This window comes from Anolis carolinensis, chromosome 4 (genome assembly GCF_035594765.1).
Source record: "Anolis carolinensis isolate JA03-04 chromosome 4, rAnoCar3.1.pri, whole genome shotgun sequence".
NCBI classification, from domain to species: Eukaryota; Metazoa; Chordata; class Lepidosauria; order Squamata; family Dactyloidae; genus Anolis; species Anolis carolinensis.
Genome location: NC_085844.1, coordinates 134,389,070 through 134,413,894, shown reverse-complemented (window position 1 = coordinate 134,413,894; position 24,825 = coordinate 134,389,070). Strand labels below are relative to the sequence as shown.

General features: G+C 41.8%; 1 protein-coding gene across 3 annotated transcripts in view; it reads right to left on the bottom strand.

Moving 5' to 3' along the window:
- Nucleotides 1-22,956, bottom strand: part of arap3 (ArfGAP with RhoGAP domain, ankyrin repeat and PH domain 3) — a 62,687-nt gene extending 39,731 nt beyond the window's left edge. The window contains exons 1-16 of one of the 3 annotated variants that reach the window (XM_008108999.3): nt 22,726-22,956; nt 19,451-20,568; nt 15,385-15,446; nt 13,912-13,976; nt 12,303-12,376; nt 9,450-9,710; nt 7,926-7,995; nt 7,335-7,455; nt 6,881-7,071; nt 6,261-6,367; nt 5,224-5,423; nt 4,806-4,891; nt 3,221-3,403; nt 2,856-3,009; nt 1,170-1,301; nt 930-1,083 (exon numbers count right to left, since the gene is read on the bottom strand). In XM_008108999.3, coding sequence (XP_008107206.2) covers nt 930-1,083; nt 1,170-1,301; nt 2,856-3,009; nt 3,221-3,403; nt 4,806-4,891; nt 5,224-5,423; nt 6,261-6,367; nt 6,881-7,071; nt 7,335-7,455; nt 7,926-7,995; nt 9,450-9,710; nt 12,303-12,376; nt 13,912-13,976; nt 15,385-15,446; nt 19,451-20,526 — 2,936 coding nt within the window. In that variant the 5' untranslated portion in view covers nt 20,527-20,568; nt 22,726-22,956. Of the gene's footprint in view, nt 1-929; nt 1,084-1,169; nt 1,302-2,855; nt 3,010-3,220; nt 3,404-4,805; nt 4,892-5,223; nt 5,424-6,260; nt 6,368-6,880; nt 7,072-7,334; nt 7,456-7,925; nt 7,996-9,449; nt 9,711-12,302; nt 12,377-13,911; nt 13,977-15,384; nt 15,447-19,450; nt 21,070-22,725 lie in introns of those variants that run through there. The other 2 variants (XM_008109000.3, XM_016993037.2) reach the window with 2 other exon arrangements.
- Between the last annotated feature and the right edge of the window lie 1,869 nt (nt 22,957-24,825).

The window sequence follows — 24,825 nt, the reverse complement described above, 5'->3', positions numbered from 1 at the left end:
GACATTTGGGATTTGTAGTTGCTGGGATTTATAGTTCACCTACAATCAAAGAGCCCCTTGAACCCCACCAATGATAGAATTGGGCCAAACAGGCAGAGAGATCTTCATCGTTCTCTGCCAAAGGTGTTCCTAAGACCATCAGAAATATGTGTTTTCTGATGGTCTTTGGTGACACCTCCTCGTGACCTCTCCAGGGGTCCCGACCCCCAGGTTGAGAAAAGCTGATATAGAACTTGTAGCACTTCTGTTTTTATCTCAAATAATTGGTATTAAACTGACAATGTTTAATATTTGTAATTAGTACCCAATCAACTCATAAAACATTTATATAAACCAATGACCCACTTACACAGATCCAACATTAGACTCAACCATTAGTGCTTCCCCAAGGTAAGCTGGATACCTGGTAAGACTATACCTCAGCTCACTGCTCTCGGGTGAGCCCACATTTTAAAGATATTCTTATAACATAAAAATGTAAAAAGGTTTTGATTTTTTTAAGCTTATGGTATGCACAGACTAGGTTGTCATATGTTTCTCTCTTGTCCAACAGGGATGAGTTAAGGGGTAATTTTCTGAGTGCCACCAGGTGTGTAAGCTAAAGGTAAAGGTTTTCCCCTGATGTTAAGTCCAGTCATGTCTGACTCTGGGGGTTGGTGCTCATCTCCATTTCTAAGCCGAAGAGCTGGCGTTGTCCGTAGACACCTCCAAGTCATGTGGCCGGCATGGCTGCATGGAGCACCATTACCTTCCCGCCGGAGCGGTACCTATTGATCTACTCACACTGGCATGTTTTCGAACTGCTCAGTGCTTTAACACACTTTGCCACCGGGGCTCCTCCAGGTATGTAAAGGTGACCTTATTTCAGCAGAAATTAATTTAAAGTGGGTGGGGTGGGGGGAAGAAGACTGGTCATGTCATATACCTACCTGTCTGAGGATCCAGGATTAGCCTGCACATCTGTTCTGTTTACACCAAGTGAAATTACATCAACCATTTCTATCTTTGCCAGTGGTTCGGAGCTCTTATCAGTCTCATAGAAGAGGAAACACTTCTCTAGTGAGCACCAGACTCTCTGAAATTCTACATGATAGAAAAAGAGAAAGGAGCCATCAGTCAGATTCAGCACTACTCACAGGTAGTGAGCCCTATCCATACCTGATACTTACCCTCTCTGCTCTTCTTGATCACTGTGAGTTTTGTCACAGCTGGAGCTTTGTACAGATAGCCTGAATGGGCAATGGGTTGTGTGACCTCATTGTAGACTCCTTCTGGGCTCAATTCCTCCACCCCAAGATTGCCTGTCAAGTGCACAAATGCCATGTTCAGGATACTGCATAAATTGTGTCATTCTATAAACCATTCAGGTCCAAAAACATAATGCTTGTGTTATCTTGGCAATATTTATTCAGATAAGGTTTACCATAGCTTTCACCCAAAACTGTGGGAATGGGACTTGCCCAAGGTCATCCAGTGACTTTCGGTAGCTTGTTAGGGATTCATACCTTGGCCTCCTGGATTCCATGACTTGAGCCACACTGGCTCTGAAACAAGGACGCACCGTCCCCAATCTCAATGAAAAACAGAGTATTGCCTATTCACAAAACCCAGTTTGGCCAACACAGATCATTAACTTTTTGTCTCTTAATCCTCATACTTTGGACAAAAGCAGTTACTGACTTGGAAGAGACCACAGGGGCCATCTAGTACAGTAGAGCCTCACTTATCCAACACTCATTTATTCAACATTCTGGATTATCCAATGCATTTTTGTAGTCAATGTTTTCAATAGATCGTGATAATTTGGTGCTAAATTCGTAAATACAGTAATTACTACATATCATTACTGCGTATTGAATTACTTTTTCTGTCAAATTTGTTGTATAACATGATGTTTTTGTGCTTAATTTGTAAAATCATAACCTAATTCGATGTTTAACAGGCTTTTCCTTAATCTCTCCTTATTATCCAACATATTCGCTTATCCAACATTCTGCCGGCCCGTTTATGTTGGATAAGTGAGACTCTACTGTAATAAAGAATCAAAGCACCTTTGGCAGATGGCCATGCCACGGACAGGCAAAAGGGGCAAGAAAGGGGAGGGATGGCAATTGAACTCTTTTTCTATTTATTGCTCTAAGTGTATACCTTGTGCACCTTTCTGTCTGAAGACAGCATGGGACTCAATCCCTGCACTTCCTTTTCTTATCATGCAGGAAAAAAACAGCAGAGATTGGTCCTCCATGCTTTCCTTTTGCTATCAGAAAGCGAATGGCAAAGGGTTTCTTTCCATCACACAGAAAGGAAGGACAGGGATATTTTAGTGCTTTCTGAGCATTTTGTCATATAACCAGATTCAACATGGCACTACACTAAAATAGGTTAGAGATTTACGCTGGGACCTTAATGTGGAGGCAAAAGACTTGTATATTAGGAAGAAACAATTTTTTAAACTCCATGACCAGTGTCTTCACAAAAAGATACTAAGCACACGATGAAGCCAGTTTTGGGTGTTCAGTCACCTCATTATAAATAAAAGATATAGGAGAAGGGTCCCGACCCCCCAAAATTAAATAGATGACAGCCTAGGTCCAGTGAATAATGACCTAGACAACAGATTAGTAAATGAGGCCAATGTTGTATGGGAATGAAAATTAATGTACATTCAAAACACAGAGGCTCATTTGGGATTTACAAAATTTCTGGCGGATTCAAGCAGATGTCAGAAGACACTCTAAACATTTGTTGGAATATTAATCAAAAAAATAGGATACAAATAAAAGAGTATGGTCAAGGAAATAGTTATTCCCTTCTCATAAATAAAGAGAGAGATAAACAGAGAAAGAGATAGTTACCTGGGGAGCTCCTTTGTTGACCTTGGCCATTGTTGCACAAAGGCTTGGCTTCTACAGTGTTGCCACAAGGTCCCCCCTCTGTTTCCATGGTGGTTGCAAAGAACAGCAACATTGTCTTCAGCAATCCAGGCCCAGACACAGCTGAACACAATGCCTAAGAAAAAGATGGCTGGAAAGTTATGCCAAGAGGCCTCTGCTTAACTAGCAATAGTATAGTCACAGGATGGGGAATGGTCTCTGTACTTCTGCTCGTGCAGGTGCAAGATTAAGGAAGCTGACACTGCACATGATGCACATTTGAGAATCAGTCAATTTATAGTGCCTCCTGATTACTCAGTTCATAAAGAACTACATCATAACCATACCTGCAAAATGTCTTCCTGGCTGCTGTAGTGTGGATGTGGCATACAGTAACGTCCATAGCGATACTTGCAAGTGATGAAATTTTGTCTCTGCTCAGCATTGGCATCTGGGTATAAGGCCTCAGAAGGTGGGAGCTGCGCTTCCCAAAATTTGTTCACTTGTTCATTCCCCAGCATGATGAACAGCTGTAGGAGAGAGATGGAGGGACTCAGTAATGTTCCTAAGAGATTGGGTAACCTAACCAGCATTTGATGAAGTGAATGGGAGTTCAGGGAAATTTATGAAAATAAAAACTGTTCATTTTTAATGGGCCACAAGATTCTTTGTTGATATTGGAGCTCTTGTGATATTTAGAAGAAGACCCCTCTCCAAATCATCAGAACGGGTCAAAATAGAGAAAGTGTTGCACCTCAGCACTGGTTCACCTTGCTCTTAACACACACTCCACCACAGCAGACTTGGTTTTTACAATTTATTGATAAAAGATAGCAAAGTCTGAATAAAAAGCAGTAAAGAAAGCAATAATCCAAATGTAAAGGCAGTCAGTGAAAACAATAATCCAAATGTAAAGGCAATCTGTAGAATATAGTTCAAAGTCTCTAATACAGCCAATCAGTCATGAAAACAAGGCAGCATGAACTCCAAAATGCAATCCAAAACAGGATCCAGGCATGAACAAAAGCAAGAATTATAGACAAGGCAGGAACTTAGCTTCCCAAAACCAACGTTGCTTCACCTGAAATCTTTCCCTGTTTCTCTCTTATTTAACCATGCTTACAGGGTAAGAAAGCATTCCTTTGTCCTTGGGTTCCCACACGTTTGCCAGCTATTCTAAGAGAACGTATGGGACGATGACCTCTTAACCTTAACCTTGTATCTCTATCAAAGGAAGATTCCTCTGACCCGCTGCCAGAGCTACCTGGGACTTGTTGATGTTCTGAATCCAGTGAAAGGTCACCCTTATCACTAATTTCTTCCTTACTACTATTCTGTTTATCAACAACTTCTGCTTCCCTGCTAGCCTGCGGCCTTTCTGACAATTCAGAGCCTTCCACTGACAATTCAGAGCCTTCAACATTTCCTGGATCAGCCTGCATAAACCCAAATCCCCCTTCATCATCAGATTGAACCACAACAAGAAGTGAGCTTATACCCCAAGGATCCCAATTCAAAACACTATGTAACAAAATTTGAAAAAAAGAAACCTATTCCTGGTTTTGAAAAGTAATTTCCTATGTAATTGTTGGTACTTATTTTGAAAGTAGTTGTTATACTACAGAAACTTCATTTTTGTGATTTCCTAAAATTATGTTGGATTGGTTGAGACTCTATGAGATATTCATTGAAAAACTATAGCAAAATATGCTGGAGGATGTCCCGCAAAAACAGTTTTTGCAGTGAAACAAATGTTTTCCATGCTTTTATGATAGAATCAATAAGGAAATGATATTTATAACCCAGGGACAAAAATCATGTTACATAGTGAAATTGGTCACTCCAGCCCCTGCTTTCCATCTCTGATGAATTTCTACAGCTTTTGACATGGGGTCGATCTCCTCCCAATCCCCTTGGAGATATGCTTCATACCTGAACCATTTCATTGCTCCAAATACTTGTGTCCAGCTTCAGACTCTGCACTTTAGAAATACTGGAGCCTAGACTTCGGTGCTGACCTGTGGAAGGAGTGAGGCTGTGAGTATAAACTTCATACGAAAGGCGAATGATTCAGCTGCCTCCAGACTTCTGCAGCAGTCATGGAAACAGCTCTTGTACTCTTTGCACACAGCCACTCATTTACATCAGAATACAAAAAAGAAATCTCTAGAGTCCATGAGTGTTCCAGTCAGGGGAACTCAACTAGGTCTGATAGAAGGTCCCAAAGTTTGTGTGTGGTCTGACATTTAGGATCTGTTTCCAGTTTCAGAATACTTAGCATTGACCCACCAGTCACTGCCCTCATCCACCCCACCTTCATTCTTGCCAAACAGCATATGAAGGCACTTGCCTGCACAATGCTTGCAGATAACCACACACAGGTTGACAGAAGCCCAGTCGGGACTTGGGGCATGACAGTCAGCACATAACCGGTTCGCTTTGTTAGACCAGATCTTCTCAGCTACCTCATAGTCATAGAGTGTTTCTGCAATGGAGTTCTGCAGGGCCTCCATCCACTCTCTCTTCTCTCGTTCAGATTCAGCAACAAAACTGAGGGAATGCAAACAGAATACACACTTTAGCATCATAAACAATCTACTTGGAGTGCCTAAAGCTCAAATACGCTCCAATTGTTTAGGACAAAGAGTGTGAATGACCGATATCTGAATGTGTGTGCATTAAAATCTGAAGATCTGGTTTTAGTACTCCATGTAAACTGCAGTTCTTCTGCACTGTCTCTTACTGCTTCCATCCATGTTATTTTCTGAGAGAATAAACCTGAATATGTGGGGTTCCAGAATTGTTTCAGGTTTTTGTGGGTTCTCAGCCCTTACCTCTACCACCAAATCCCATGCCCCAAGTCTATGAAGAGGGCCAAAGCATGAAACAGTTATTTTCTTCCAAAGAATTAAACTGGGGGTCCTGGAACAAGCTCTTTTTCTTACAAAGGATACAAACTGCAAGGAACTGAGCAGCAACTTCCTTGAGTTTTCTTAGAATGGAAAGAGAAGCTCCTTCCAAGTGTCTCTGTGGTCCAAAGGCCTAAGGAGCCTTTGGCATAAGCTCTCATTTCCCAATGGGAAGAGTGATTGGAGCATAAATTCTCTTCCCCATCAAGGAGCCTCAGCAGCTTGCCATTTAGCTCCTTCTAAGAGTCTTCACCACTGGGAGTGGAAGCTTGATGCATTAGTTCTCCCATATTTGTGTTCCTTGCATTGTTTCTTCCTTGGTTCCCAGGAACCTCTCCCATCTGAAAATAGGAAACTGGCCCAGCTTCTTGGGCTAGGGGTCAAGGATTCCTATGCCAACCCTTGGTGATGGTCCTGTCCTGCATCCAATAGCACTCAATGTGAATGTATTAATTCCTTGTACACTCTAGAGTATTACCTGAAGATCTTGAATGGGGTGATGAGCTCAAAGCTGCGGCCTTTGGCTTCTCGAATGGTAGTGCTATGCATCTCAATCAGGCAGATGGCAACACCCATCTTAAAGAACTGGGGGACACAGGTGGACAAGGATTATTCAATTTCAACTCATAACTACAATGACACTCCCATTAGACATGGAATCCCTGACCAAAATCTCCCAGAAAAGCACTGCAAAAATAAAAATTTTCTCTGTACTTTTCTACTAGGAAATAGAGGAAGATGTGAGAATGAGGAGAAACAGTAAAAAGAATCAATATTTGATACTGGCTGTGATCTTGCAGGCATATAGGGACTGCAAATGATCAGTGTGGCTTCAGGCCAGTGCTGACATATCCTTGCCCTCCTTCTATTCTTAGTCAAAGCCACACACAATGTTGTTACGCCGAGAGCAAAGGAGAGTTGGTCTGTCTCCTCTCTGAATCTGTCCACAAGGAAATCTCAGTGCAAAAAATATGACATTATCTTCCATTTCTGTGGATCCGAGAAGCAGGAGAATCACAGTGATCTTTTGTATGTCTCAGTACCAAGTGTGAATTTCTGAAAAGGGAGAAAGAAGCGCTGAAAAGCTCTGGCAATCACCTGTTCACTTTTGTACAGCCACATCTCTGCCAGGATGAGCACCACAAAAACCTTGGACTTGTAGCCTTTCAATTCCAGGTAGCCAAACTTCTGAAAGCGGCTGTTACTGCCATTAAGGCATGGCCGGGAACAAAGCATTCGTTGTTCAATCACCTTCTGCTGAAGGGTGTTGCACCATTCATCCCGCTGTGCTGCAGGGGGTAATAGCAAAAGGTCAGAGAGATGAAAGACACTTCAGACAATTATTTTTGACTGGATATGGCAGAAGCAACAGGTGTAGACTCACAAGGAAAAATTATTTCTCCTTGTACTTTTCCACTTCTGCATAGGAAGAACATGACAAAAAAGGAACACAAATAAAAGACGGAATGGTGGGCAAGGATAGAGAGAAAGGGACTACTGGCTGGATTAGTGAAGAGGGAAGGATCAACTGATTCAGGATGGGATTTCTCACCCTCACTTTCAGCCCGGAAGACAAAGATCCTGTGCTTTGTGACAACCTGGAATTTGCTGTCCTTGGTGGAACGCACCATATCAATGATGGTGAGAGGAATCATTCCTTTAGGATACGGCTCCTGAAAGAAGACAAGCAAAAAAGGAGATGAGCTTTGACATTTCCACACCGAATTTTGGGACAGAATTGATAAATTGATAATCTAACTTTAACTTTTCTTTTGAGGGTGGGCTTTTTTCATGTCAGGAGCAACACGAAAAACTGCAAGTTGCTTCTAGTGTGAGAGAATTGGCCGTCTGCAAGGACGTTGCCCAGGGGACGCCTGGATGTTTTTGATGTTTTCGAGGTGGGGTGACAAAAGCTCTCATACACAGAGGACCATGCACTCAAGGCATGCTTGGAGGCCTAAAGTTGAGACTTCCCCATCCACTACCATGCCTTCTCTCCATGCTAGGAAGGCTCCCCTTTCCTTCTTAAATTGATTCAGACCCCATGCTGTTTTTTCAGCTCCTTTTCTTCTCTTTCATCCACCTATCTCTTTAGCTCCCCACATTTCAAAATAGTGTTCAGCAAGAAGAATTCCGCTCCTACCTTCTCATTGTTAAAATACATGATGTTTTTTCCATCAAATCTGACAAAGCGTCGCTGGAAGACGTAATTCCTATCAAGGATGAAAGGGGAGTCCATTAAGTTCAGATCCCTCTACTCAGAAATCTCTCTGCCCAAGAGGAACTCATGAAAGGATATCCAGAGTATCTGGTCCTGGAAATGGTCTCTAAAATGGCTTATCTTTTGAAGGGTTTCAGACCTAGGACCTCATCACATTGAGCTCCCGAACACGGGTGACAGCAGCGGGATTTGCTGGGCAGCAAGCTAAATCCATGGGGCAGCAGAGGAAACCATCACCCCATGCACTACATTGTTGTTTTCCCCATCACACAAGGGAAAGTGTGACTGCCCAGCTCCTCTCTGCGCTGGCCTGTTCTAAGCAATGAGAACACATCAAGCCTCCCATGTTCTCTGGGCTCTGTCCTAGCAGGCTTCCAGGATGGAGCCCTCCCGAAAGTCACCCTGAATCATGTGATGGGCTCCATCGGACTCTGTCCTGGAAGCATCCTAGGACGGAGCCCAAGCCTCATGTGATGAGGTCCTTAGAACAGAGTGCCTTCCAAGTAGGGGGGAATAAGAGTAAGTCTGGTTTTGATTAAAATTTAACACAAATTAAAAAAAATGTGGACATGTAAGAAAGTAGAACTGACAGATTTTCCTTCCCTACTCACAGTTAACACTGGATTAATTACTTCTTTGATCAGCCAGGTTTTACCAGTGTATTTTTCAATTAAAAGACAATTGAAATAAATGAAAATATTAAATCTAAATATGTTTAATTTTTTTAAGTTAGAAATTACAGCCTGAGCACTTATATATGTGTTGCTCACATTATATATATATATATATATATATATATATATATATATATATATATATATATATTCACATATAACACATATAATTCACATGAATTTTAGCAGCAGCAGCAGCAGCAGCAGCAACAACAACTCTTCCTATATGGAGGAAAGGACATCTTAAAACATAATAATTTCTTCAACAGGAGATATAATATACATCCAAAAAGTAACTAAGATGTGTTTCTAACACTTGACTGAATTGTACTCTTATTAATAGTTCCACGGACACTTCGGTGAATTAATTTAATGATTAACCTGTGCTGCCATGCTCTAATTATGTGCTGAGCACAATTCTTTCACAAAAGAGATCACAGCCTGCACTCACAGCAGGGAGGGCTTCTGACCCGAAATCCCAGCTGCTAGGCATGTGTGATCCTCTGAATTTATTCTTCTAAAAATAAACCAACCTGGTGTGGGTGTGGAAGTGCTAACCAATAATGTTTCATTTACTGTGTGCTAAAGCAGAAGTATCTGCTTTCTGCTGCTGTTCCTATTTCAGTATTTGTAGTAGTTTTTACCTTGTCTGATTTCCAAAGTTTTCATCAATATTTTAATGATATGAATTGCAAGTGAATAATTCATTCATTTTTACCCAGAACTCAGATGTATTATTCCATACTTTATTCTTTTCCGACTAGCCACTTACCCCTGTGGAGAGAGCTTGTCGAGCCAGCCAATGAGCACAGTGGATGGCCGCTCCGACAATGAGGTATAGCTGGCATAGGGGGAGATGGTCAAGTCATCCAAAACTTCGTCTGGATACAGGTGATCGGAGAGTCTGAATGGAGAGCTTTGGGTCCATGGAGCCTCCACTGTGGAATACCCCTCATTATCTTTCTGGGCAATGCAGCTGTTGAGGGTAGTTTCCTTCTTAGCAGATGGGCTCTTCTCTTCTGTCCTGGTGTTCTTGGAATAACAAGACCTACTGGTATTTCATGAAGCACAAACGAACCCATCAAAAGAAAAACCAGTACATTCTCCTTCCCAGGGCAACCAGAAAGTCACTCGTCCTCCTGGACAGCAAAGGTGCCTCCCAGCAAAATAGCAATTTTCACATCTTCTCTTCAAAATATTACGTATTCTTTAGATAGCTTCTTGTAAAGGAGGGGAAAGGACAACAAAAAGAGTGGCAGCTCCATTCTCCCTCCATTGGAAGGCTTAGTCTCTTGCTCTCTTAATTCTTACACCCCATTCCTTTCCACACCAAACAGCAATGGCTGGTATTACAAGTGTTGCTATGTTTCTATGGTAAGAGTGGCAAAAATGCAGCCCTTCATAGCCATTTTTGCAGTTTAAAATGTTTGTCCCCAAATAAGCTGCTCCTAGATTTAAAATGACCAGGGAGTTGGGGTGCTAACACATGGCAGCACTGGGAAGCAAAACATTTTTAAAAAACTTTTGGGGCAGTGAGAGGTGGGTATACGATTGACCCTCCAAGGTTTACAGAAGGCCAATGTGACCTCCTAGCCTCCCACAATTGCCTGTCCTTGCTTTAAGTAGTCTTTCATGCTGATTAAAAGAAGCATAAGTTCTCACAGCATTTACAAACCCATTTATTATGCAAGTTTGTTAAATGTTGCTTCAAATATATGCTGAGACCTTTGAATACTGTAGAATTGCTCTGGAGGATCTAAAATGCTCAGAGGAATGTTCCCTCTTGGATTCCAGTATGATTGTATGGTCAAGTTTTACCATAAGCATTGCTGAAAATTGACCATAAAATCCCACTGGAAGCCTGGAGACAGAACACTTCTCTAGGTATTTTCTAGAGCAGTGGTTCTCAACTTGTGGGTCCCCAGGTGTTTTGGCCTACAACTCCCAGAAATTCCAGCCAGTTTACCAGCCATTAGGATTTCTGGGAGTTGAAGGCCAAAACATCTGGGGATCCCTAGGTTGAGAACCACTTTTCTAGAATGACTCTTTAGTGTGCTCCAGTCAGAAATCCAAGACATAATTCATTTCAGGTAAGAAAAATAGGTTTTGTTTAAAAAATGTATTAACTGAAGGGTCCTGGAAGAGACTCCTTGCAGAATATGAGGGGCTGCTGTACATTCTTCAGTATCACAAATTGCTGCCACATGTGCATGTGATCATTGTATTCATTGTATTTTGAAGCACTGCATGTACTGATTTCTTGACTATGCAGTAGGGATTTTAATGTGGTTTGATGCAATGTTCTTATGATTTAAAAGTAAAATTTTTGTCTTCTCTCGTTTTTTCTTTGTGTTGTAATGCTACAATACAAATAATAATAATAATAATAATAATAATAATAATAATAATAATAATACAAATTTATTTTTCTAACCCGCCTCCATCCCCCCCCGAGGGGACTCGGGGCAGCTTACATGGCTGCATTAATTACTATTATGTACGCTGGAACTCAATTGACAGACCCAGTCTTTTAAACTTGAATATGCCTATCTGTATTTTATAATGTGTTTTATGAATGTCTTATGTAAGTTAATTTTTTAACTGATTTATAGTGTATTGTACAGTTTTTATATGTGTGTTTTATTGTAAGCCGCCCTGAGTCCCCTGTTGGGTGAGAAGGGTGGGATATAAATATTGTAATAAATAAATAAATAAATAAATAAATAAATAAATGGGGTACCAAGCCCAAAACAAAAATACAAGGTATAAAATAAAATACATAACAGTAAATTAAAAACAGTTAAAACCACATCCGAAAGAGAAGTGGCTAAATAGGTTGTAAGGGAGAGGGCAGGGATTGTGCAGGACCAGGGATGGGAATAAAGTACAGGAAGCAGGACAGTTAACAATTTGGGCTGGGCATAGATAAATTACAAGCTGACCTATTGTTCAAAAGCACATTGAAACATCCATGTCTTCAAGTCTTTGTGGAATGTGGACAGGGTGGGGGCAATCTGATTCCAGAGTCGGGGGGGCCACTACCGAGAAGGCCCTCTCCCTCGCCTCCACCAACTGTGCTTGTGATGGAGGCAGGAGTGAGAGAAGGGCCTACCTGGCAGATCTAAGAGCCCACGCTGGTTTGTAGAGAGAATACAAAACTTATTTCATTGATAACTGTAAAAAAGTTGGTGCTGATTTTCAAAAGGAGGAGGAGGCGAATGAGGAGGAGGGGAGGGAGAAGAGGAAGAAAATAGTATTTTGTTTTGTTATGTCTTGGAATTTAAAAGTAACCTGTTTGGGTTTTGGAATACAATATTGTTACTGGGAATTGCTGGAAAATAGTTTAAATGTTTGGTTTTTTTAAAATGGAGAACTACAGCAACAGATATCACAACCTTCAACCATTTTATTGTCCTACGTGTCCTACATTTTACATCAAAGGCAGGCAACCACTATAAGTGCTGAACTGCACCATCACCTCCTCTTGCCTTTGTGAGCAGCATCTTCATGGTCTATATCAAGGAGGTAAACCACACTTTCAGACCCTTCCCTTCAGCCACATTTTTTTAAATTTTGTACATTAGAGAAAAGAAGCAAAGATGGAAGAGCAATTAAAATCACTTACGTGGACTCTTCTTTCCGGCTTGATGCACATTCTGGCACCTCTTCATATTCCTGACATTCGAGGGAAGCTGCACCCTGGAAGAGCGTTAACAAAATGCTTAGGAAATGGAGCATTGACTGTTCTCATGTTGTCAGCAGCTAAGCAAGCTACAGCACTCTAGGCATAGTACAGAAATTGATGCTAATTAAATTGCTTTGCAGGAGTCCGCTTAGTCTAGCTTTATGTTATCAAAGGTGTCCAGCCAAATATTTCAGAAATTAATAGATTCATAGAGTTGAAAGAGACCACCGGGGCCATCCAGTTCAAACCCCTGCCATGCAGGAACGCACAATCAAAGCACCCCCAACAGATGGCCATCTGCTAAAAAACATTCAGAGAAGGAGACTCCACCACACTCTGAGGACATGAAGGCTCAATTCATGCCCAGTAACAGCATAGTAGCGGCAGCAACAATAATGATGTAGTAATCTCTTTGCGGCAGAAACAATAATGATGCAGTTTAATTTCCCTTATCCATGGCCCCAGATAAGACTAGTTTTACAAAAGCGATGGGCTTTAACTTAGATCTCCATTGGACCCTGAAGGTTGAAGCTCCCATTGTTATCCCCTGGTTCTTACCTTTCAAAATATGGTAGGCTGAATTATTTTTGCCCCAAATAGGCAACAGTACCCAACAAATTAATAAGCCATTTCATCATCCTTTCAGGTGTTCCAGGAGCCTCACCTTATTTTGACCTATACAGGATTTTTATCAAACCAGGAAATCACTTGAGCTTGTCCAATTTCTGTTTGTAATAAGGTCTGTGAGTCAAAAATGTAGTAAACATGCCCCAAAAAGTGGTTAATAGTCCACAGGAGCCACTTCTAAGAATTAGGAAAAGTACTGACCATTTGGGAGCAAAAGAAGTTATACTACCCGCTATTTTTGTTTGTGTTCAAGAGTGGAAGGATCCCTTATGGCAGTGGCTCTGAACCTGTGCCCCAGATGTTTTGGCCTTCAACTCCCAGAAATCCTAACAGCTGGTAAACTGGCTGAGATCTCTGGGAGTTATAGGCCAAAACACCTGGGGACCCACAAGTTGAGAACCACTGCCTTATGGTTACAAGTATGATCTTGGAAGTTTCACTCCCTATTTTATAAGTAGGTAGAATGAGGCAGCTTTCTTGGGAGATAGATTGTGAATATCACGAAAGGCCAGAAAATTGTGAACAACTACAACCACAAAAGGGTAGATAAGCTTGTGAGGTTTCTCAGTTCAGAGGCCATAATAACTTAGCTGGTTTCAGATCCTAATCCCTAAATTTAGGTAAGTGGGGGACACCATTTCCTGATCTACCTGAAGCACTAAAGATCCTGGTTCCCCAAACCATGAAGTCACATTTTACACGAACTATTACAACATCATTAAGATCTTTTTTTAATGAAACAGTTACAATTTCGTCTATCTCCACAAACTGATACATTGTTAGAGTTTGCTTTGCTCTTGTTTGTTTATTTGCTTCTATTTGTTTGTACACAAGCTGTCTGAGAGACTGAAAACCTTGGCAATTGAGTTGCTGGAGAAAAAGGAACTAGCATATTGAATAAAATGGTGCCAGTCATTCTCACCTGAGAAGACCAAAACTGTCCAAACATGCTCTCACAGTAAGGGCTGATGGACTCTTCAACCGGACCTGCAGGTAACCCAAAGATGGAAAGGCAGTAAGCAACACTCCAGTGACAGAGGAAACAGCTGAAAATCCAATCTTTGATCTCCTGAACAGTATTCTCTATTGTGAGAATGTCCCTACATGGCATTTCTTGTCAGGGTAATTCCTAAAAATACTTAATTCCTATGTTGTTTCAGCCCTGATCTCATTCATAAAGTGTAGCTATGCTGTATAGGGAGATCTACAGAGGGCTCCCCCGGTAGATGCATCTTGCCCAATTCAGAAGCTTCCAAATTATGACATCCGTAAAACTTCATCATATTGTTCCCTAGAATCATAGAATAGTAGAGTTGGAAGAGACCTCATGGGCCATCCAGTCCAACTCCCTGCTAAAAAGTAGGAAATCGCATTCAAAGCACCCCCGACAGATGGCCATCCAGCCTGTGCTTAAAAGCCTCCAAAGAAGGAGCCTCCACCACAGTCTAGGGGAGAGAGTTCCACTGCCGAACAGCTCCACATATGCTCCTGCATTTGACATAACTGTAAACATTAACGTTGAGGTTACGCACCCAAAATCTCTCACACAGTACTCTCGCCTAGCTTGTTGGGGGATCCTGTCAGATGGAGTCCAAAATGTAACTCTCCCCAGCTCTGTACTATTTCTACACTGAAAGCACCCTTACATTCTCCCAGCTCTTTCGTTCATAGAATTACAGAGCTGGAAGAGACCACAAGGGCCATCCAGTCCAAACCCCTGCCATACAGGAACAGTCCTGAGAATTGTCAATGTAGCCTCTGCTTCAAAACCTCCAGAGAAGGAGACTACACCACACTCTGACACAGCATGTTTCACTGCTGAACAGCTCTTACCGTCAGGAACTTATTTGAAATAAGTGGAATCACTTTTCCTGCAATTTGAATTCACTGCTTGTGTCCTAGGACCTCACCAGATGGGGCTTTCCCCCCACCCTAGGACACTGCCAAGACACAGTCAGGATGAAACTCGCCGCAGCCCATCATATAACGCAGGGCTACTTCCAGCAAGGCTCTGTCCCGGTTCTGTCTCAGCTCCATACTGGCTGCGTCTTGGCAGCATGTTGAGAGGCTGCCCTGACTAAGCCATAGACTAAGCTGGGGACAGCATGGGACAGACAGGAAATGCTGTGGGATGGTAAGAAGGCGATGCAGGGCGATGTGAGGTGCTGTCCAATGGTTTCCCCTACTGCCCCATGGATTTGCCCCACTGCCCCTTGGATTCTCCTGCTGTCCCCCAGCTTATGGACCTCTGTCTGATGAGATCCTTAGTCTCTAGAGCAGCAGAAAACAAGCTTGTCTCCTTCTCAATGTGACATCCTTTCAGTGACAAATAACAGGTCAGTTTCCTCCTGTTCCTCACTATCAACACCCAAAGAAATGCAGTCTTCTTTCTCACCTGAATTGATGTTTGATCCCTGTGGCATGTGGTCTAGACCCTGGCAGAGTTGTCTCATGGAACTACAAGAATAAAGAGAGAACATTATAAAAGAAATGGCATTTTGCAGACAGCTTTTGAACTTTGCCTACTTTTTGGAAGCTATCTTCTCCTGGAATCACTACCCATGTTGTTTCTTGACTTGCTTTCATCTTAAACTTTGGACAAGTAGCTCACATTCATAAATTGTCACACATATCATTTCCTAATAATAATAATAATAATAATAATAATAATAATAATATTTCGCATCTGATGTACATGGATGACCTGAAGCTGTATGGGAAAACGGAAACTGAAATCCAGTCTCTGACTAACACTGTCCGAATTTTTAGCACTGATATCAACATGGAGTTTGGCTTGGACAAATGTTCGACAGTGGCATTGAAGAAGGGAAAAATCATTGAAAATGAGGGCATAAATATGCCTAATGGCCAAACAATAAAGTGTCACCAGCCAGTGGCCTATAAATATCTGGGCATATTACAGCTGGACAACATCAAGCATGAACATGTGAAGACTGTGGTCAGTAAAGAATACACACAAAGGGTCAGAAAAATTCTCAAAAGCAAGCTCAATGGAGGCAACACCATCAAGGCCATAAACACCTGGGCCATACCTGTCATAAGATATACTGCTGGCATCATAAACTGGACACAGGCGGAACTGGACAATTTGGACAGAAAAACAAGAAAACTCATGACCATTCATCATTCACTGCACCCCCGCAGTGATGCTGACCGGCTATATCCGCCTAGAAGATCAGGGGGCAGAGGACTCTTACAAGTCAAACAAGCAGTCAAAGAAGAAGAACATGCCCTGGCAGAATATGTAAAGCAAAGTGAAGAACCTGCTTTGATTGAAGTCAAAAATCAGAAACTCCTCAAAGCACAGCAGACAAAAAACCAGAACAAGAAAGCCACACTACAAACTAGAGCTGACAGCTGGCACAACAAAACATTGCATAGAAAGTTCCTTGACAAAATTGAAGGAAAAGCTGATAAGGAGAAGACCTGGCTATGGCTCACAAATGGGACCCTGAAGAAGGAGACAGAAGGCCTGATCCTTGCAGCCCAGGAGCAAGCCATCAGAACAAATGCAATTAAGGCCAAGATCGAAAAATCAACTGATGACCCAAAATGCAGACTCTGCAAGGAAACTGACGAAACCATTGATCATATCCTCAGCTGCTGTAAGAAAACCGCACAGACAGACTACAAACAGAGGCACAACTATGTGGCCCAAACGATTCATTGGAACTTATGCCTCAAGTACCACCTCCCAGCAGAAAAGAACTGGTGGGATCACAAACCTGCAAAAGTATTGGAAAATGAGCACATAAAGATACTGTGGGACTTCCGAATCCAGACTGACAAAGTTCTGGAACACAACACACCAGAAATCACAGTTGTGGAAAAGAAAAAGGTTTGGATCATTGATGTCACCATCCCAGGTGACAGTCGCATTGACGAAAAATAACAGGAAAAACTCGGCCGCTATCAGGACCTCAAGATTGAACTTCAAAGACTCTGGCAGAAACCAGTGCAGGTGGCCCCGGTGGTGATGGGCACACTGGGTGCCGTGCCAAAAGATCTCAGCCGGCATTTGGAAACAATAGACATTGACAAAATCACCATCTGCCAACTGCAAAAGGCCACCCTGCTGGGATCTGCGCTCATCATCCGAAAATACATCACACAGTCCTAGACACTTGGGAAGTGTTCGACTTGTGATTTTGTGATACGAAATCCAGCATGTCTATCTTGTTTGCTGTGTCATACAATAATAATAATAATAATAATAATAATAATAATAATAATAATAATAAAAACTTTATTTATATACCGCCCTATCTTCCGGATGGGACTCAGGGAAGTTTACAGTCATAAAAGCAAACACAAACATTACATAACGACATAATACACATTATTAAATAAAGTAAAATAATACAATTATAACAATAAATCACACTTACATGACCAGATCAAGGGGACGGGAACCATATAACCAATATATTAAAATGTATCATTTTAGGCTAGGGAAATCTTATGCAGTATACTTTCAGCTATACATATAAATTAGAATATGTAAATATTATGCAAATTTATGTTATATTTTCTTTTTGGGGATACAGTTCCTCTTTTTTTGGCAATAGTTTGGTATTCGTTCTGTGCTGCTCAAAAGAGATTACAAAATTCAAAATAAATGCATTCAAATAAATGTGAATATACTGTCTGGCATTTTTCTCTGTTTATGGATTTCCAACTACAGATAATTGGCTTTATTCAAAACAACTCAGACACCTCAGTAGGAATTCCTTTTAATTTATAGCTGTCCCATTCTGAAATTCTGGTCTGGGCCAGGGCCCCTGTGAGGTATCATATCTAGAGATTGGCACTTCTAGGGATGAGCAAAAATGTTTGTAATTGATATATACATCTCCAATTCATGGTTTATGAGTCTATTAATGAAAGTGTCTTTCTTTCTGTTTTTTATGATAGGCAAGAAATTACAAGGAGCCACAGGTGGCACAGTGGGTTAAACCACTGAGCTGCCGAACTTGCTGACCAAAATGTCGGCGGTTTGAATCCGAGGAATGGGGTGAGCTTCCGCTGCTAGCCCCAGCTTCTGCCAACCTAGCAGTTCAAAAACATGCAAATGTGAGTAAATCAATAGATACCACTTTGGCGGGAAGGTAACAGTGCTCCAGGTAATCATGCCGGCCACATGACCTACGGACAACGCTGGCTGTTTGGCTTAGAAATGGAGATGAGCACCATTCTCCAGAGTTGGACACAACTAGACTTAATATTGGGGAAACCTTTACCTTTGCTACAAGCATCAGGGTTTCTCTTTCTGCCCCAATCTTTGTTTTCAATGTATACACAAAACTAAATATAAGTATTTTTTTTTAAGAAAATGACCAAGGACATGGTTGGTCAATGGGAAAAATGCAAGTAAGATGTGTACATTAAGAAAACAAATAAATAATGTGCCATATGAATTTCCACATGAAAAGGAAAAATGAAGCCTGGCAAGCCGACATGATACAGACAGAAAGAACTTGTAAGTAGGATACAGAGAAAGGTAACACCCCTTTTAGAAGCAGTCTGCCACCTTATGTTCTTATACTTTTGCATTGTGATCATGTAGCAAAGGTTCTAAAGGTCAAATCTAGATTCCCACTCCACCCTCCATAATATACATATGTGAGCCCTAGAACTTGCCCACCATGACTTTTTGAGAACAAACAAGATAGAAAAATATCAACCCCCCCCCCCTTGCCCTCAGAATGCAAAGTATTCCAGGTGCCACACTTTCCAAACTTATCAGGAAGATGTGAGACTGCAGCTTTTGGTGCAATTGTGGAATACCGATTATTAACAATGCAAGCTAACCAGACCCCATAGGTTTCTTGACCTATTTGCCACTGACTGCTTCTCACAACTCCACAGTGATTGCTGCTAGCAACAAGGAAAGAGCAATCTGTATTGGGATTGCTGGGGGGGAAATTGTTTTTCCCCTTGTTGGGAGATAAGAAGATGACAGTTACTTTTTAGTAAAGAAAGCGACCCACTTAGATGTGTGGAGAAATTGTGTCTGCATGTACAACCGTCTTGATATTACAAAGTGCAGCCCCAGGGCAAAAAATGTTCAGCACTCATGCCTTAAACTCATACATATCTGAGATACACTATCTGACTGTTAAGGTACAAAGGGGATTCATTCAGTAATTCTTAAGGAAGTGAAGTACATGGCTGAGCAGGGAAGTTATATGTGACTGCCATACCTAGATTACCCTGTTTCCTGATCTACTCAACCTCCCTCTAGTGCAGTGATTCTCAACCTGTGGGTTTCCAGATGTTTTGGCCTTCAACTCCCAGAAATTCTAACTGCTGGTAAACTGGCTGGAATTTCTGGGAGTTGTAGGCCAAAACACCTGGGGAACCACAAGCTGAGAACAGCTGCTCTAGTGGCTTCCAGAAAGATGGTAAAGCATACTATTTGGCAGACTACAAATACTTACTTGGCCTCCTTCTCCATGGTCACAATCCCGTTTTGTACAGCTAGGCCAGAAGACTCTGTCCTTGATTGATGGCTTGGAGTCTCCTTTACATCCACACTTTTTGTAGGTACCGACAAGAGTGCAGCAACATCTGATACCACCCCATTGCTATCCTCTGGGGAGGAAGACTTGTTAAGGGCAGGCAAAAGTGGCAAAGGCTCTCTCTGTACTCTGGAAATGGTGCAAAAGGACTCTGATGGACTGGTGTCCACTGGCTGGCCCTGACAGGCACAACAAGTAGGGCTGGGGTAAGAGGAGGTTGCATCCACACTGTTGACTTCACTGTTCATTTCTTTCACAGATACAAAAGACTTCAGATCAGATTCTGAGTTATTCATCCTTTCCCCACATTGAGCTGGCAGGATGATGCTTGAGACTTTATTTCCCATCCCAGGTTGGGAATCTGTTGTAATCCCAAGGCTCTCAGCATTTGTGGCACTTTTACTCGACTCAAAACCCTCTGAGGTAAAAAATGTTCCTAGAGTTTGTTTGGGCAAAGAAGTAGGTTTATGAGCAGGTCCAGATGCTTGAGGTTTCAACCATGGAGCTTGCTCTGGTTTTGCTGTACGATGTGAATGAGGAAACACAGTTCTGGGTTTGGGTATCGGCTTGGCCACTTGAAAAGTTGGCTTCTTATTTGATGGTGGGTTTTGGTTCTGATCTGCTAAGTCATGTCGAATCCCAGGGCCAGAAACCGTTTCTGCTATGATTTCTCTGTTTCTGTCAACGTCATTCTTTTCTTCAGCTTTAGGCCTGTTGAGAGCATCTGTACATCTGCCAGACTTGTTATAGATATCTCCTGCCATGAGCTCACTTTTGTTTCCCACCAACTGCTGGGTTTGTTGGACTAAATTCAGAATCCTTTTGCGATGACCAGTAGCAGTGATGCCAAGCTTCTGTAAGTCCTCTTTACTGAGTGAGATCACATCTCTGACTGAAGCAAATCCATATCGCTTGAAGGTATCTTGATATCTCTCCAGATGTATAACAGAAAGCCAGTGTGCAATTTCAGAATCCACATGGCAATGGTGGTGCATGTCCCCTTGGCAGGGTTGGAAGGACCCGTCTCAGTTTACCATCTGTGGGAAGCAAAGAAAGCAGTGAAACGTCTGGTAGAGATAGGCAGCAGCAAAACATCCATACCGGAAATCAGCGCAATGGAGAAGCCTATTGGGTTCCCTATTCTGCTTCATGCTTTCCCATGCTTGTCTCCAGTTTGTGAAGGTGAAAAACATCACATAGCCTCCATTCAAACTGTCCTTCCTGTAGTCTAGCTCCCATTGCTAGCGTCTCATTCATGCCAGAAGCTGCTTAAACAAAACGATTAAAGCTGTACTGATCCCGCAGAAGCACTTCTCTTCCTCAGGCTGAGAGAACTGACAACAGACTTAAGGAAAGCCCTTCCATTCTCACAAAGGCAAGCCCTGTGCTGTGTCCTGTCATCAAACCGATTTATCTGGACCAACTGCAATCTTTGTTGGACCAAGATATCAACCCCCACTCTTTTTCTTTCCCCGTGGGGGTTCAAGCCAGCCATTCAAAACGCCCCCTTCCTCTACGAAGAAAGATACAGACTAAGCAAGAAGTGAAACAATCATATTGTACTGAGAGGAAAATTCTCCCAAGGCGAGGAATCCTGACAGTCACCAATATGTGGGGGAGTTTGTGGTTGAAAAGGCACAGCTGTATTCTGCATTACAGTACTGCTATGCTGGCGGAGGGCATGAGAGAGGTCAGTGAACTGTGAGTCATATACACAGCGAGAACCTCCTACAGACAGACAGCCCAGGCAGCAAGTAATGCAGCATCCAAGCTGCTAGCTAGACTCATGAATCTGGGTGGAATAGACCTTCTCATTTTCGTACTGCTTTGTCAACAATGCCCTTGTCTACATTCTGTCATCCTCTCAAAAAAAAATCTCTGCTTTCTGCTGCTAAAATTCAGTGGTCCTCAATTTTTGGGCCCCCTGGTGTTTTGGCCTACAACTCCCAGAAACCCCAGCCAATTTACCAGCTGTTAGGATTTCTGGGAGTTGACGGCCAAAAACATCTGGGGACCCCAGTTGAGAACCACTGTTCTAGGTGGAACCCAATGGCTTTAATTTTTATACACTTGTAAATCTAAAGCTGTCAGGTCCTCTGCCTAAGGCAGTCTCAGATTTGCCATATTAATCAAAATCCTCATAAAAACAGTGGCAACAAGTCAAAACATAATGTCTTACTTGCCTGATGTGGCTCCTAGTCCTCGCCTACTGCTTTAGCATTCCCTGCTGGATTAAGTCTTCTTCATTTCTTAGCGTTTTTGTAGAGTGTGGCCCCTTCTACACTGCCCCATATACCAGGATCTGATCCTAGATTATCTGCTTTTAACTGGATTATATGTCTCCACTGCCAAATAATCCAGAATAAACAGATAATCTGGGGATCGGATCCTGGGATATAGAGCAGTGTAGAAGGGGCCTGTGTGACACAGATTTCTGGGAGGGACAAATGGCTCAAATCTTGCCTATCACAAGATAGTTTTGGCTAAACCATATGTGATAAGCAAATACCAGTAACAAAAGCATAATCTTTGTTTTTCTATACTAATGAAATTTCAGGAAAGAGGCAGGGGAGGAAAGGAGATACAGGCAAAAGGAAGGGAACAGCGTGCATAACTTTTTTCCTACTATTTTCCTACTGGAAATTTTTTCCAAATTTTACAGATATCAGAACTGCGGGTTTCCAAACGTGCTATTATATTATTTGCAGTGCTTCCCTAAATATCAGATGTTGGAACAAACAATGGAGAATGATCATCAGCTTGTGAATTTATGACTGTATGCTCTTGAAAAGAGAAACCTGAAATCTGCTGCAATTCCTCTGTTCTAAAGTAGATCTTCTTACTTCATTCTTTCATGGTCTGCTTTAAAAGCACAGTAGAATATACTTTGTCACACAATCTGCCTCCCTTCCGTTCATCCCTGTTTTTAGGTCAGTATGACTATCCCTGTATTGCCAGTTGAAGGCTGAAAACTACTGTATATGATTTTTTTTAGTTCAGTAGTAGAACTACAGCAAAGACAAGATTTCTCTGATAGTCTGTCAACTATAACTCTAGATCACTTCCACAATGCGCCTTTGGTAGCACCCTCCTCTCTACTGCACACACCACAGTGTTAGGAAAGCTCTGAAGTTTTGATCAGCTTCCAGATCACCTGAATATATGGATACTACTATAACACAGACAATGCTTACCCTTCCTTACCCTCCTCCTCGCTCATGTTAGAATTCAGCCACAGGTACCACAGCAGGGCTAAAAGATATCCACAGCAATCTTATTTGTTTAATAGTTGACGATGGTGTTTTCCCATGAATCAAGCTGCTCCACACTAAGCCATATGTGCTCACTCTGCTGCTGCTGGGTCTTTTTTTCCAGTTCCTCACTTCCTCCCATTGTTCAGCATAGGCTTCCTTCCTGTTGCTCTTTCCCACCCCACAAACAGGAATTATTCAGCCCAGTACTGAGAATGCATATATGCACATGTGTTTGTTAGTACTCTGTCTGCGGCTAATTTGCTCATATGTAATATGTAAGAGTGCATTTAACAGGTTATAAAAGACCCAATTCTTAGAAAACCTGAGCCTGGGCTGTAAGGTTTCAGATGGCAGACATGCCATGCCCTTCCCCATAAAAAAAATTTTCGACATAAAGAAAACTGGATGAAGACTTTCCTAGACTTCTGGGGCCCAAGAGGGTATTGTTTTCATGTTCTGCAGTACAGAGACAGAAAGTCACATGGATCGACATGCACTGCTATATCAAAGTTTAAAAATAAGGAAATGTGGGAAAGTAGGGATAAGTGAACCTTGCCACAGTGAGTCCCCTGACCCAGTCAAAAGTCATAAGTTTTAATGCCTCCCAAGTGTAACTCACTGTAAACAAAGGTGACAGGAAAATAAGAGCTTGTTGTTCCAAATGGGCTAATCCAGCAGAAAGAAAGGAAGCATAAGCCATTATTTAATGCAGGGGTCCTCAAATGTTTTAAGCAGAGGGCCAGTTCACGGTCCCTCAGACTGTTGGGGGAGCTGATTTTAGTTTTGAAAAAAAAAAGAACAAATTCTTGTGCATGCTGCACATTTCTTATTTGTAGTGCAAAAAAAAATATGAAAGAACAATACAATGTTTGAAATCAAGAAACAATTTTAACCAACATAAACTTACAAGTCTCCTGTTCTTAACATTTTATGCTGAATGTTGATTTTTATGATGGTTTTATTGATATTGATGTTTTACTGTTGGAATAATTGTTTTATCGTTTTATTGCTGTATATTTTGGGCTTGGTCCCCATGTAAGCCGCTCCGAGTCCCCACTGGGGAGATGGGGAGGGGTATAAAAATAAAGTTATTATTATAAGTTATTATAAGTATTTCAACAGGAAGTGTGGGCCTGCTTTTGGCTGATGAGATACTCAAGTTAATTAGGATTGTTGTTGTGTGCCTTCAAGTCGTTTTAGAGTTAAGGTGATCCTAAATCTATAGTTTAAGGTGGGGGCCAGGTAAATGACATTGGAGAGCTGCATCCGGCTTACAGGACCCCTACTTAGTTTGGGAACCTCTGTTTTAATGCATCCAAGTGCCTAACCCCAGAAGAACAGGGAATGGGACCTGGGATACTTTGTGGGACAACAGTATCTCAGTCATCCCAGTCTGCCATGAGATGCAGAGACAATCTTCAAAAATGGGGCTATAAAGTGGAGTCCATGACATGCGAGTGTGGAGAAGAGCAAACCACAGACAACTTACTACAATGCAGCTTGAGCCCGGTCCCATTCACAATGGAGGACCTTCTTACAGCAACACCTGAGGCACTTCAAATGACGAGCTTCTGGTCAAAGGACACTTAGTATAATGCCAAGTTTTCAACTTTGTTTGTGTTTTTAAAATACATTATAACTGTGCTCTCAACTTGCTTCTAACACGATAAATAATCCCAATCCATACTCCATCCATATTGTAATGGACATAAATAAATCCTGCAATGGGTATAAGTTATGAAACAATGTCTGTATGTCAAGTGAGTTTAAGACCAATCACCTGTCAAGTCTGCAACTGGACTTGAATAAATATAATGAGGTCTACATATTCATTAATAACAGAATATGTATTAACAGCTGATGGCACAACAGCTAACAGGATAATCATATGCTAGTTTACACAGAAATTAAGTCTTAGCATCTTCAGTAGACTCATTTCCTTGAAAGTGTGTTTGGAATTACAGCCTAAGGCAACAGAAACTCAACCACAGCAATTAACCCAAAGGGGACAAGTGAAGCATTAATTGAATTAATGTTATG